This window comes from Artemia sp. Qi Xiang Cuo, chromosome 8 (genome assembly GCF_049724085.1).
Source record: "Artemia sp. Qi Xiang Cuo chromosome 8, ASM4972408v1, whole genome shotgun sequence".
Taxonomy (NCBI): Eukaryota; Metazoa; Arthropoda; class Branchiopoda; order Anostraca; family Artemiidae; genus Artemia; species Artemia sp. Qi Xiang Cuo.
In genome coordinates, this window is record NC_142801.1 from 16323207 (window position 1) to 16337467 (window position 14261).

Below are 14261 nucleotides of genomic sequence, written 5' to 3' on the forward strand. Positions count from 1 at the left end.
CCTTTTCAAGGGGTTCTGGAAGCACGTCATTGCCATCAAATGCTCTGCTATACAGTTTTGATGATAAAATGTTTGCATAAAGTACTAGCTCCAATAGACAACGGCCTCGCACAGCATGAATGAAAGTTTGCCTTGTAACATACTACGCCCAGTCTTAGGTGAGTATAATTGACTCAGAATTTCCAAAAGTTCCGGTTAGCAACAAGGAAGCTAATGGCCTCTAAAAAAAACTCATGTGTCTGTGAAATCTCCTTAGGACAACAATAGCACTTCTTAAAGCAGTTGTGGCAGCCTCTGCATCAAAGACACACTTTGCCTGCAAGAAAAGCGGTTGTTCAAAGGTAATGAAAAACATAATGGCAGATGGCCCCCCTGATTAGAACACCTAAACAATGGCACTAAAGTATGGAAACCGCTAACTGAAGGGGGAGGGGGATTAGAGAATACTAGTTTGAAATTAAACTGTTCGAGGCTCATATTCCAAGCTGCCATTCCTAGCTTAATTGTAAATGATGTATAGACCAAAAATGATTGAAATAGCTAGTTCATATAGGCCAACCTTCACAAACGTATTAGGTAAGATAAGGTACTTGAATACGTAAAATTAAGTTTTTAGCCTAATTTTCGAATCTGCCACCATTGATTTCATAGGAAAAGACCAAACATTCCAACAACCTTTTAGTAACGACTATCTTAGCTTCAAAAAAATTTATAAAGACGAAAACTGATTTTTTCCCATCACTTCCCCCTTTGAGGGAAAATTTAGGATATTTGGGACACGGGTCTTCGGGTAGATTTTCTTTTGTAGGATTAAGCTGATTTTCCTGAACATTTTGGTGTAAAAAAGAAATTCTGTGACAATTTCCCCGAGGTTTGACCATTTTTTCCAGTATTTTTTCTCCAATAAGGCATTCCTCAGGCTTTTAATCCTTAGATTCCATTCCTTATGTGCCTGTATGATAACATAATATGGACCACCTGGTTAATTTCAGCTTTTGTAAGTGACTGAAATGTCAGAAAGACAGAGTTTATAGATAGTTCTATTTGAAAAGTTTCTTGGCCTTTGATTTTGAATTGAAGTTATCAAGTATTTTGCAATAGGTTGCATAGGTTGTATCAAGACATGGCTAATTGTAGACAGAGAAAAGCCAATACAGATAGTCCAAGTAATTGAGAGGCAAATGTTTAAAGGGCTGGGGCACGGGTAAATGGCAGGAGTATGCATTTTAAACAAAACAACGTAAATTTAAACATTGTTATAAAATATACTTTCATTATCTCTAAAAGAGTCTTGACTTACTTGACTTAAGGCTCCTGCCGAGGTTTCGGCGTAGAGAACGATGAGACTAGGCGCCTCCAGGTTGACCTATTGCTTTCCAGGCTCGCAGCTTCTTCCAGATGTGGGCTTGGGTGAGGAATTCATCGGCTTTGTCTTTCCACCTAGTGGGTGGGAGTCCTCTGGGTCGTTTCCATCCGTGTAGGGTGGGATTGAAGTCAAATGAAACCCGTGCTGGGGCGTCGCGTGGCATGCGAAGGAGGTGGCCGTACCACCGAACAGTACGCTGGGCGAGCTGCGTCGAGAAAGGAGTTTGAGCCGTACGTGATAGGAGAGTGGTTGCTAACAAAGTCAGTCCAGTGAAGTCTTTCGATTCTTTGGAGATGTTTCATCTGAGCAACATCGACGGTGCTGAGGATAGATTTGGCAGCTAGCCACGTCTCCGCTCCATACAGCAGGACGGTGCTGACTGACGCATTGTAGATGCGCATTTTGGTAAAGCGGCTTATGTTTGGCTTTTGCCAGATGCTTCTAAGCCTCCCATAAAATGCTGAAGCTTTGGCAATTCGAGATGTTAGCTCTTTTGTGATCAAGCCATCATTCGACAGAATAGATCCCAGGTAAGTGAAGTCTTCAACCACATCTACTCGGTTGCTTCGGATGTTGACTTCCTTTACAGTAAAACGGGACGTGGGGGGCTCAAGGAGCATAACTTTGGCTTTCTGTCAGTTGATCTTCAGTCCAACTTTTGAGGCTTCTTCTGAGAGCACCTGGAGAGCTTTGGTCATCTTATCGACGGTGCTCGCAACTAGCGCTATGTCGTCGGCGAAGTCAGCATCGGAGAGTATCCGGTCTCCGAACTGAAGACCGAATTGAAGGCGATTCATTGTGCTGGTCATAAAATGGTCTATGACGCAGTTGAAAAGCTCGGGAGCGGCGGCGCAACCTTGCCGTATAATTTCTGTTATTCGTAAAAATGGTAAAATTATTAAAACATTTAAAAACTAAAAACTATTAAAATAAGTTTTATCTATTGTAATACTAGAAGATGATTTTGTTTGTGAATGTGTTGACTTCTCTTTGATAATAAGAATCAAGCTTACATAAAGCTGATGCCCTACTTGAAGATGACCTTTTAGGATTGGAAAGTCATATCTACTCCCATTATGAGCAACTAGGCACAACGGCTTGACAAATTGTCCCAAGAAGTGATTAATGGTCGCAATTGTAGATCCATCAAATTGACTGAGGTTTACCAAGTCAAGGCTTGAAAGACCTGAAAAGAAAATAAAACTTTATAGAGGGCCAAGATGTATAAATTAATATATTTAAATAAATATTTTTTTTAAGACGCTGAAATTTGGAAAAACCACGCTTCAAGGCCTGAATATTGAGACTGTACAATTTTGATACTTAGATTGCCACTTATATTGTGCAGTATGATTTAAGACCCTGTGAGTAATCAAACCATATAAATAGTAACTTAAACCCTAATTTTAAAAAAATATTATTTATTTAAAAAGGTTTTTAAGTCTTTTTATTTGTTATTTTCTACAGTTCTTAGTAGCGAACTGTAAGCAAGGAGCTACTCCGCCCAATAGTAACCAAAACTCTAAAAAAAACAAATTTTGATAACAATTAATACATCAAAAGTATTTTATTTTTATGGTAAATCTAAATATATAAAATTCATAAGGATTAATACTGCCATAAAAATGTCATGAAAAAAAAGCCACAGAAAAATATCATGATTCTATTAAAAAGGCAGGGGGAACACCCCCCAAAAGTATAGAGGCTTTGCTATAGACGTTTCAAGCTCCTTTCTAACAAAATGTGGAATTTTGCATTTTTCCCGCAAGAAAATCTACGGATCCGTTTATATTCCCTTTTTCCCCGGAGTGATTTTATCGTATCAATAGTCCTGGAAAATCAATTGAGGACATATTCGAATGGTAATAAAATTTTCTAATAACCTTTTGTTTGACCAAAATGATGGGAAGGCAAAGAGTCCTCCTCCCACATTTCTTTTTCCTATAGGTATGTGATAATAAAATTGAGATATCAATTTGTTTCAGCATAGTAAAAAGGTCCAGTAACTGTACCTTAATAGCTACTGCTAATTACTGTGACTTGACCTACCAGAGCTTCTGGAGAAAGGGCTGTAAGGGCTATAAGTGCATTTGCTCACGCAGTCTGCATTGTCAATTAGTATTTTTTGACAATGTAGGCAATACAATAGTGTCCACATTATGAACGTAGTGTTTACCTGGTAAATATACGTAAAGTTGTCGGAGAGGGGTAGTTGTTTTCTGCGTGAAAGATTTTACACAAGGAGAATTTTCCGTTGAAGACAATTCTCCCGGAGGAAGTCCCCAGGGGAAATTTTACACGGGGGAAATTTTTTAGAATTCATACGTAGAATTGTTTTATTTGTCTTACTTTACCTTTGGTTGCATGAAGAGAATATTTGATGGAGTCGGAGGAGGGTGTATCTCGTTGGAGGAGATTTCCTTAGGTGAAAAACTTCTTGGCGGAAACTTTTTACAGAATAAAAACAAAAAGTCAAACTTTGGAGCAAATAGTGAGGGATTGAGGAAGGGGCAGCCCCCCTTTAACATATAATAATTTATGTTCGTTTCAATGTTGCTCCTGACAAACAGTTCAAAAACTGTTTTTATTTAATTCAATCAGGTGTGATTGTATTAAACTGTCAGTCTTAGAATATGGGAAGACAGTTCCTTTTAATCAAAGTTTGAAGTATTAAAATGCTCTTTGAGTAACAGTAAAGCGCCCGTGGCAAAGCAAAGTAAATTTTTTTGACATTTTTAACTAAAAGGAAGTATCATGGCTCAACTTGGGCCAAACTGGTATTGAACAAAAGTTCTTGGAAGAATGATTGTTCAAGAGTTATCAAAATACTGCGTCAATAGCCATGTGCTTTCAGAAGCCCAGAAATCCTGAAATGGCCCATTCGTCCCTTCAAAAAACACACTAACTACAAAATAAACGTTTATTATGCATGACACACATGCAAAATTCACTATTGGTCACAGGGCATTACATTGCTACGAACCAACTATTTGGAAAGAATATGTGAGCACTTTAAGGAGGAGGAGGAATCTGAAGCCTCAACCCCCCATTTTTTTATTTTATGTTTTTGCCGAGTTTTCCTAAGAGGTGTTTATTAAAAACATGGGAGTGAGATTTATCCACTAAGTTATTTGATTGATTTTGTCTCTGATGTTATAAAATATTATTGTACTGGTGCATTATGCGGGCTTCGCTATATACTGTATGTGGAATGTCAAACGGGAAATGCTACAGTCATACGGGAGAGACAGATACCCTGTACTAAAACAGTTGTTAGAGTGGAATTGATCTAATATGAATGTTAAAATTACAATTTGGGATTTGCCAAAGACAGAAAAAGAGGCAGTTGAATTTTTAAAGGATAAAGGGTTATTGCCCAAGACAAAAGAGTGCGAAACAAGACACACCATGACTTTATACTTGTATGAGAAGCATATTGGACAGTATTGGAGGTGTTGTGTACGGCAATGTAAGCAAAAAGTCGATTTGTGTGTCAATACGGGGTTTGCTAATAGCACACCACGAGAGCAGATGCGGCGTGCAAAATTGAAGTCTGAAGGCATAGATTATTTTTCCGCGATTGTGAAAGACATTAGAGCGTTCTGGGTGCATAATTTTAACTTGTAATTATTATAATTTTGTTCATAAGCCATTATAACTGGGTATCTGTCCCTCTCGTTTGACTGTAGCATTTTCTGTTTGATATTCCACATGTAGTATATGGCGGTGCCCGCATAATGCACCAGTACCAATATTATTATTATTATTGCAGTCGGTTGATAATATCTGTACTAAGCAAAAATTATCAATACTGAGGGGATGATAGTACACCTAGTATTGAAAAAAAAACTTGTATTGTGAAATAAAAGGTCAAATACATATGCCTGCAGAAAGACAAAACTCGTAAAGGTATTTCCTGAAAAAGAGCAAAATCTGTGAGATAAGAAAGTAGAATGCGTCGTCTGGATTTGCCTGGCCCTATATCCCTTATCACAGAAAGTAAGCAGGCCCTTGCTATACCCAAGGTCATTTCCTAAGACGCTCTTGGAAGCGCAATGAAATCGTGCGCAACTATAATTGCTTCTGATTGGGTGTGGTCTTTTTTTGGCTTGTGCAATCGATATCCCTGGTATTGTATGTTAGCTGCGCAATTGATTTCTCAGGTCGTGAGAGACGGTCAATGCCTTTCTATGCAATGATTTTGGACGGAGGCATATCAAAAACTCTGTGGGAAAACTATTGTAGCCAATGAGCTGACACCTAAGCTATTGCGCAACGTCTTTCTTTGACCTTTAGTACAATAGAAAAGTTTTATGGAGATTTAGTTAGCGTCACAGTTCTAAATTAGACATTTTTCAATACTATTATTATTAATTTTTTTTTGAATTTACAAAAAATGCAAAAATCTTGGTCTATTGGACACTAAGAGACAGGAGGAAGAGAATATTGATGAAGTAGAGATAAGTGCTGCAAATGTTAAGGTAGAGATAGCACTAGGAATATCTATACCTCTTTTCTGGGAAAAATGATATAGGGATAAGAAGCTTAGTAGATACTTAATATCCCTGGGTCGATTCAAGATGGACGAACAGTTAGCTTTTGAGGCTTAAGTGAATAAAATGAATATATCTATCTTGCCAGCTAATTTAAATGATATTGAAGAGCACGAAGAGAAAAATGGACTAAGTAATCTATTGAAAAAGCCTTGACACTTATATATATATTTTTGAATAAAAACATTTATAATTAATTCTTTGTCTTCTGGTTAGATTTTAGTTTGTAACTTACTCCTCTCCCTATTTTACCAATAGGGGACAAGAAGGTACTTAAAGTAAAAAGAATCTTGTTTCTTGGAGTTTGTTAGTTAGTTTGTAATCAGTCGTGTGAATGTCAAGAGTGAAAAAATGAATGTATTAGAGAATCAAAAAATCAAACATAATCTTGTTACTATGGAAAAATGTTTGAATCTACATGATCAGTCTCAAAATTTGTCAGTGTGGAAGAGAATCTTCAGTCAAAGAATCGTTGATAATATCATGAAACAGGACTCTCCAGCGTTGTGTTATCGCGTGATGCTGTTACTTCATGTTCCCAACGCATTTAATCAATTTATTGACATACTAATTGAAACAAAACAAAATGATATATGTATATTGGCTTTTCAATTTTACCTAGACTTTCAAAAGCAACAGAAGCAGTTTCTAGGGAAATTTAAAACCCTTTTTGAACGATTTTCAGTGGCGTTTTTGTAAGAACAACAAACAACTCAACAATTTAAAACCCTGCCGAAAACATGTTTATTTATTCTGAAACGTAAGATCAATTATTTACTCCTCTTCCTTCTCTTTCGCTCTAGAAAACTTGAAGTGGGCACTCGAAGTCTAAAAATATTCTCTCTTGGACGCTAGTTATTTTGTAATCTGTAGTGTGAGCGTCAACAGTGAAAACATGTACTAAACATATCTTCTATGGAAGTACACATGGGGCTACTGGTCGTCCTGTGAGAATTGCTTAACAGCAGGAGAATATAATAAAAAGTGTAGATTGTGCAGTCCGTGTAAGCTTTTTAGAGGATATGCAGTTTAAATTAAGGATAGTAATTCATGCATTGAAAAAGTTTGTGAATCTCTTGTCAGAGGATCCCTATGCTCCAACTGTCACTATGATAAATGTGATCAGTGGGAAAATACTTATCTCGGTAAGATTAGGAAAAACACTAAATGCAATTTTAGTTAATTTCTAAGAGAAAGGTATTTCAGTGGATTTAAATTGTGTTAGGAAGAGGAATAAGACCCCCGATTTAACTGCCAGAACAACAAGAGAGTAGGATTTCTACGTCCCCATTGTGAAGACAGTGACTGTTACGATAATAAGTCATGAGATCTTTATTTGAATGTTACGGAGAGTGATTTTTCAATTGAGAATTGTGTCTGTGACATTGCATCAAGTAAACATATTTAAACACGTGAATTGTACAATATGAATGAAAACAGTATTATTGACTTCAGAAAGAGATAAAACAAGAGTGAAACTACACTGTATTGTAGTAAATTTGATTCTGGTTTTTCGTACATGCCAAAAACAATGTGAATGGAATTGATCTATCGCCGCTAGTTGTCGCCGACGACGATGCGAATCTACATAAAAAAGAAGAAATCTGAAGAAAATCTATTCAAGCAAACAAAAAATGCTTTTTTGTACATACATGTTTTACTAATAAAAAATTTAATAAACATTATTAGAAAACTTTATTCTTAGGGCACAGAAATTGAAATTATACAGATGGGAGAGGGTATTTTCCCCTATAAAATTATTGAGACGTGGATTGTCCACGTAAATGCTGAGAAATTCTTCCATCGACATTGGAAAACAAAATACAATAATGTTTGAAAGCCAAAGATTTTGGTCGTCAAATCATGTACTTTATTCTGGTTTTGAACAATAGATTGGCCCTTGCTTTCAATAAAAGTCTCAATATGGGGACTGTAGAATATGTTTGGCAGTTCAAGAGGATAAAAAATTCAATACATTTCCTAGTTTGAAAAATACATGGCCAATGACCAGTAAAACAATAAGAATTCCAAATAGGGATAGGTCCTTTTATTAGACAGTGAAACGAAAATATAAAACAAAGACTCTAAATATTTCGATGACACAGTCGGTCATCATCATCAGTAGAGTTACTAATATATCAAAATTAAAACAAACTGCTTTTATACTAAACAAAATAATCACTTCCGGGTCAAAGCAAGTTACGGGTCCATTGACTTAAAAAGTTCACTAACTGTTCTTGAATTTTTGAATACTGCGTTGAGTAAAGGTGGTACAAGTTTCTTTGAAATTGCAGGTCAAAGCAGGTTACCGGTCCATTGACTTAGAAAGTTCACTAACTGTATACTGCGTTGAATATTCTTCTAATTAGAAATGAAATAATTCTGAAATTACAGGTGCTAAATTTATCATTTTATTCTTCTAATAGCAAATGAAATGTTGCTTTCGTCATAGAAAAGGCAGTGTGGTCATGAAGAATAATAGCAATGACGAGTATTTCTTATATCCAATGGACTGCTATTAACAATTACAATGGTATGGTTATCACTTTGAATTTTTCGAAGGAAATATGAGGTTAGACAATAAAATCAGTATTTGGACAGGAATGAGCCCAAGTTAAATACATTGAAAATTTTATTCGTGCTCATGGTGCCAAGTCTAGTAGAACACTGCCATCGGGGGTGAACTCCTAACAGATTTCAAATTGACTTGGTGATATTAACGTGATGGTTTCAGTCAAGGTGTTACCGAACGTGCACTCTAAGCGTACGTTTCCAGCTCTAACAACACTCATCTCTTGAGTGCCAGTCAAGTTCAAAACAAATAAACCATGAGTTTTTGAAAATAATGAATCGGTTATTCCATTTTCAAGTAGTTTTGAATTGTGATCCAGAGTTGCAAAGTCAATTCATACGAAGTTTTGTAGGATTTCTTATGAAACGATAAACTGTAAAGGGGAATTCCATGCATGTTTCACACAAGACTGGACAAGCCAGAACCTTTTGAATCACCAGAGGGGGTTGTTGTTGAGGATCCAATGGCAAAAGCACTCTTCAAAATGGCCGAGGCAAGTTCAGAGGGGATTTCTCCATTGATAAATGATGAATCGATACAACTACGAGAACCAGCGGCATTGTGACGCTGATTGGTGACTGTATAGAAACGAGAAGTTTGATAATGTTACTGTTGTCTGTCAGTTTTTCCACTGCCACAACAACAGAGCTCATAACTTGTGGTTTTCGCACGTTAAGTATTGCTGAAACGAGATTTACATTTGCATCAGGTGCTGCAGCAAATGTTTTTCTCAAAATAAAATTACCTTGGGCAAGTTGTAACTTTATGTCAATCTAGTTATGAAAACTAGGTAGACTCTTAGAGGGTGAAGTAGCAAGGGATATGGCTGACTGCCTATCTCGATTGACTATGATCCACTTTTTATTCCGATTGTTAGGTTTTAGACTTTAAATCCCTTCATGACCATCAAGCGCATCTAATTTATTTTTTCGCCAGCCAAAATCCATTAAATTTTAAGGAACATTTTTAAAAACGACATTTGGAAAATGTTGTTCAAGAAGGAGTAAAACGTTGCAACCGTCATTGTTTTTTGCACTTAAATCAATTCACTCAAAGGTTTGGGGAAAAAAATAAGAAATCTAAAAAGCAAATTTTTATTCGTGCGTTCAACGCCGGCTAAAAAATGTTTCCACGTAAATTCCAAAGCAAGCAACGTTTTCGATGACTTCAGTATGAAGTTATATGAAAAGCTGTTTTTTACCCCAAACACCATTTATAGCTCCTTTTCTTTTAAGTTACGGGTTTGCTGGTAGCAAACACTTCAGATTGAATTTGGAAGTGGGTATAAAATTCGGTAGAAAGAGCCGCTGTTTCATTTTTAAATTACAAATATTATGAGCCCACCCGCAAAAGTTGCTCCCCTTTGAATTAGGGTCAATGAGGTGATCATGGACCATGACAGCATCTTTCTTGGCAAGGGTACCCTTACAAACCGAACACATTTATCTTGATTTTAGGGCACTTTCTTCTTCATTTGAAAGAGTAGCTGTTGAAATGTACTTGTTTGCTGTTTGATTAGTGCCACCAGTGTTTTTTCCATGCTAATTTTCACACCTACAGTCGCAACAAATCTACCAGCTGAATTTTTTAGCTGATTCCAGTTGCACATGCGCAAAAGAAGGCGCCATGAGCCTATTTTCTTTGACAATATTTGGCCTTGACGGGTTGGATAAGTTAACTATGTTTCATCACAATCAAAAGGTACTTTATCACTCTGTAACGAGAGATTTTGAAAGTTTTCAAATTGAAAAGTAGCCTTTTCTCCTGCCAGAATCTCTATACTTTGATTGCCATGAAGCTTGCAATGTTTCATGTGATCATTTAATGTTCTTTGTATCTTAAACGAGTAAAAGACACATGGGACAGTAATGACGTTCTTTATATTTTTAATATTGTGACAAGAGTTGACTAACAGTAGTAATAGAAAAAAATTACAAAGTGAATTTACATATTCAGGGGGCTCCTACAAAAGCAAAAGACATTTTTTAAATTATCTATTTCCAAAGTACTGACTGAATAAAAAACCGTCATTTGGGCCTTTCCCTTGTCTATAAATTCTGTGACGTTTTGAAGAAACACCACTCCAAACCAAGATTTTCATTTTCTTTTTCAAACATAATAATTTTCTTTAAAAAACGTCAGATATTTGCCCTCCAATCAATCAAACTTTACCTTTGGGATATTTCCTCCACCATCACGAGCTAATTGGTCGAGTCATTTCACAGAAGCCACATTTCCCAGAAGATTATGCACTACAGTCAAAATGTACAGTCTGGTAGCCGAAAAATCTGAGTGACATTTTTTTCTCTTACCCCTCCCTTATCTTAAATAATTTTCTTTTTCAACTTACTGAAATCCCGATCCAGATGCTCATTGAATTAAATAGTGGACCCACTTCCTCTCTTTTGAAAATTGTGCTAAGTGAATATTAATTTGTTTAACTAGTTAAAAACACCCTAAAATTCGTTTACACCAGAGTGGAATGTTTGATTCCCAGTTAAAACATGCAAATAAAAAACATCCCCTGACTTTCCCTTTTGCAAATAGAATTTTGAATGACTGAGGCTTAAATTTCATCATTTCCGCCAAAGTTCTAAATCTGGGACTCAGTAATTGCTCACATTTTGCGGACAAAGGCGTGACAAATTTCAACATGGTCCGTTAAAATAACACCCTCGTCAACTAAACTCTCCTCGGGAGGATTGAAAACTACTCTGTGTTTTTTTTGTATATGACCTAGAGCATATTTGAATAAATTTTAATCGCGCAATTCATTTTTCAGGAACGTGACGGCATTTTCGAGTCCTGCACGACTTTTCACAGGTCTAAATTCACTGGTAAAAAGGTCTTCGTCAAATATAACCCTGGAAACATCACTACAATTAGTTTCCATCAGACGGTTCAGCTCCTCTGTACTGAAATTGAAATCCAAGAGGATAATGGGAGACCAACCTTAATCTTGTGATGACTGACCCGGTGAAATTCGATAGCTTCAATTTTTTTTCCACACCCCCCCCCCTTCAAAAGTAAGCTGAAAGTTTCATATTAATACCCTAAACAGTTCCTTGGATTTTGCTGACACATCCTTTTGACAACCCTTATGCAAATAGTGGGTTTTTATCATCTTCAACATTCAATCAGCATTCCCTGATATTTTCACCTTATTACCCTTAGCTTCAACAGTAGTATCAAGCAAACGATGTCCTTCGGTTATTTCAACATCCCGTATTGCAAGCCCCGTATATTATAACTTCATACGTAAGCTGTTTCGAAGATATTGCTACTATGACCTGAACACAGTGTGTTTTGTTTTAGTCCAAATTCCCCCTCAATATTTTCTGAGATTTTCGCCATCATGTTCTTATCCTTAGTGGTAATAGTTGCCACAGTAGTGGCTATAAGATTAAAATTAGTAGTAGTAGTAGTGTTTACATTTTGCCTTTTGGTCAATTGGTCATTGATGAATCCTCGAACTTAATACCTTAAGCCATTCCCGAGACACACCCTTTTGACAACCTGTATGCAGAGAGCTTGGTTTGATTTACCCTCAATATTCCCTGACATTTTCACAAGAACAGCCTTAGCGTTATTAGTATTCACAGTAAAAGTAGTAGTAGTAGCAATAGCAGTAGTAGTTGCAGTAGTAGTCTTAGCAGTATTAGGATTAGCAATATTAGTAGTGGTAGTAATACCACTAGTTGCATTATTAGTAGCAGTTGCATTAGTATCAGCTGTAGTATGCACATGTTGCCTTTCGATCATTAGAAAATCACGCTAATAATGCCCTGGACGCTTCAGCTTTCAACAATAAAGCCGGTCCAAAGTTCAAGTTTCAAGGGTCAAGATTCAATGCTAAACCTAAGGTATTGTTGATGTGCAATTTTGGCAACCTCTATGCACATAGTGTGTTTTGATTTATTTCAACTTCCTTCTCAACATTTCCTGAAATTTTCCCCTAACGATTCTTAACTTTAGTATAAGTCGAAATAGAAGTAGTAGTAATAGTAGCAGGAGTAGATGTAGCAGAGTGGTTGTAGTAGCAGTGGTGGTAATAGTAAGAATAATGGCATCAGTAGTAGCATCAGTAGTAGCTTGCATTTTTTACCCTCCGGTCAGTTGGTCATACCCATCATTATTTATTGAATGTTAAACCTTAGTAGCCTAAGACATTCCTAAAATAGGAATGGCCACATTCCTGCTACAAGTAATATTCCTCGGCAATCCACATGCACATAGTTTGTTTTGATTTAGTTCAACTCTCCCCTCGACATTCCCTGTAAGCTAAACCTAAATTTCCTTGATATTTCCAGGTACCGAGGGTCAAACTTTCTCCCCTTCCTCTATACCAAATACTATATGTAAATAATGGGCAAATTGCATAACTTACAGTCTTAGCTTACTATATTTATTTGGGAAAACAGGTTTGTGAAAGTTGGTCTGGCTGCCCTCCAATCACTTTTGACTCTTAAGAGCGCATTGGAACTTTAACTTTTCAATCGAACAGGCCTCTCCTAAAGTTTATACGACAACTCTCTGCATACGAAGTGCCTTGATAAAAAAATACGTTCTGCCCAGTTCATTCTTTACTTCGACGGTGCTATTGCACTGTTTATGATTAACCCCACAACTATCCAAACTGGTATTAAACGTTTTACTCCTTCCTCGGCTATGTTTTACAATGACAACTCTTTTTATGTTATCTTCTACGACGAAACTTCTTAGTAAAACATTTCTCACAATGAATCTTCTCCAGTTAAGTTTATATCGAACACAACCTGGTCTATACAACTTCTGCCGTAACTACTGCTACTATTGCGGTTAAAACTTAAAATATGAAAGTCTTACCATAATCACGACTATTCCCATGAAGAATGGTCTTGTCAGGGCTACTCCCATCATGACATATTCTACTACAACAATTCTTACAATGAATAAAGCTGACAGCAACTCAGCTAAATACCACCAGTAATACCACCTGCTGCTATCAGCACATGCTTCCACCAATTAGATATCATTATGACAATGGCTTTTTCCCAAACTTCTACTGCTGCCCCATATTGCATGCATCATGACTTCATACAATCTGACTTCTCCCGTGATTGTTGTTGTGGCGAATACCACTACAACTAAAGTAAGTGTGCATATGATTATTATTGAAACTATGAATCTAAAGTCTACGGGTAATAGCGTGTAAATATAACGGCACAAGAGCTAATATTGCTACTTATGGAAATATCACTGCTGTTTAATGAGCCTATTCTTAACCCTATATACTTTTTTTTTACACATTTACCTGTAATTATTGATGCACCCTTTTCAATATCTTTCATTGGTTTTGTGCACAAACTGATTTTTGACATAACACGGGGATGTACCTCTTCAAGTAATCTGTTGGATGCAACACTCATATTCTTTAGCTTTTCAAAATTCTTAATTGTTTTCAAAAGACTGTCACGTGTCACAGCAACCAAGCAGATTTCTGTTATTCTTACTGGATTCTTTAATCCGGTCGTCTCAAGATCAAAAAACACAAATGTGTTAATTTCACTCTGGGCTGCATCTTGATTTTTCACCTAAAAAGTTAAAAAACAAAAGATAAGAATCTAAAAACGGAAAAATATAAGAAATTGGTGAATTAAAATTTTTTGAAATTTGAGAAAGAAAGAAAAGAAATAAATGAAAGTAAAGATGGGAAGAAAATAAAAAGACGAAAACATATCGTTAATGCATTAATAGCATAATTTAAGATTATACTCTTTTTACCTGGTTA

At 36.3% G+C, this 14261-nt stretch overlaps 1 protein-coding gene across 1 annotated transcript in view; it reads right to left on the reverse strand.

The window, feature by feature from the left end:
* The window catches only part of LOC148949197 (uncharacterized), a 285927-nt gene that overhangs the window by 9312 nt on the left and 262354 nt on the right, over positions 1–14261 (reverse strand). Inside the window, exons 8-9 of the mRNA XM_089093243.1 lie at positions 13785–14064; positions 2380–2552 (exon numbers count right to left, since the gene is read on the reverse strand). Coding sequence (XP_088949369.1) covers positions 2380–2552; positions 13785–14064 — 453 coding nt within the window. The remainder of the gene's footprint in view (positions 1–2379; positions 2553–13784; positions 14065–14261) is intronic.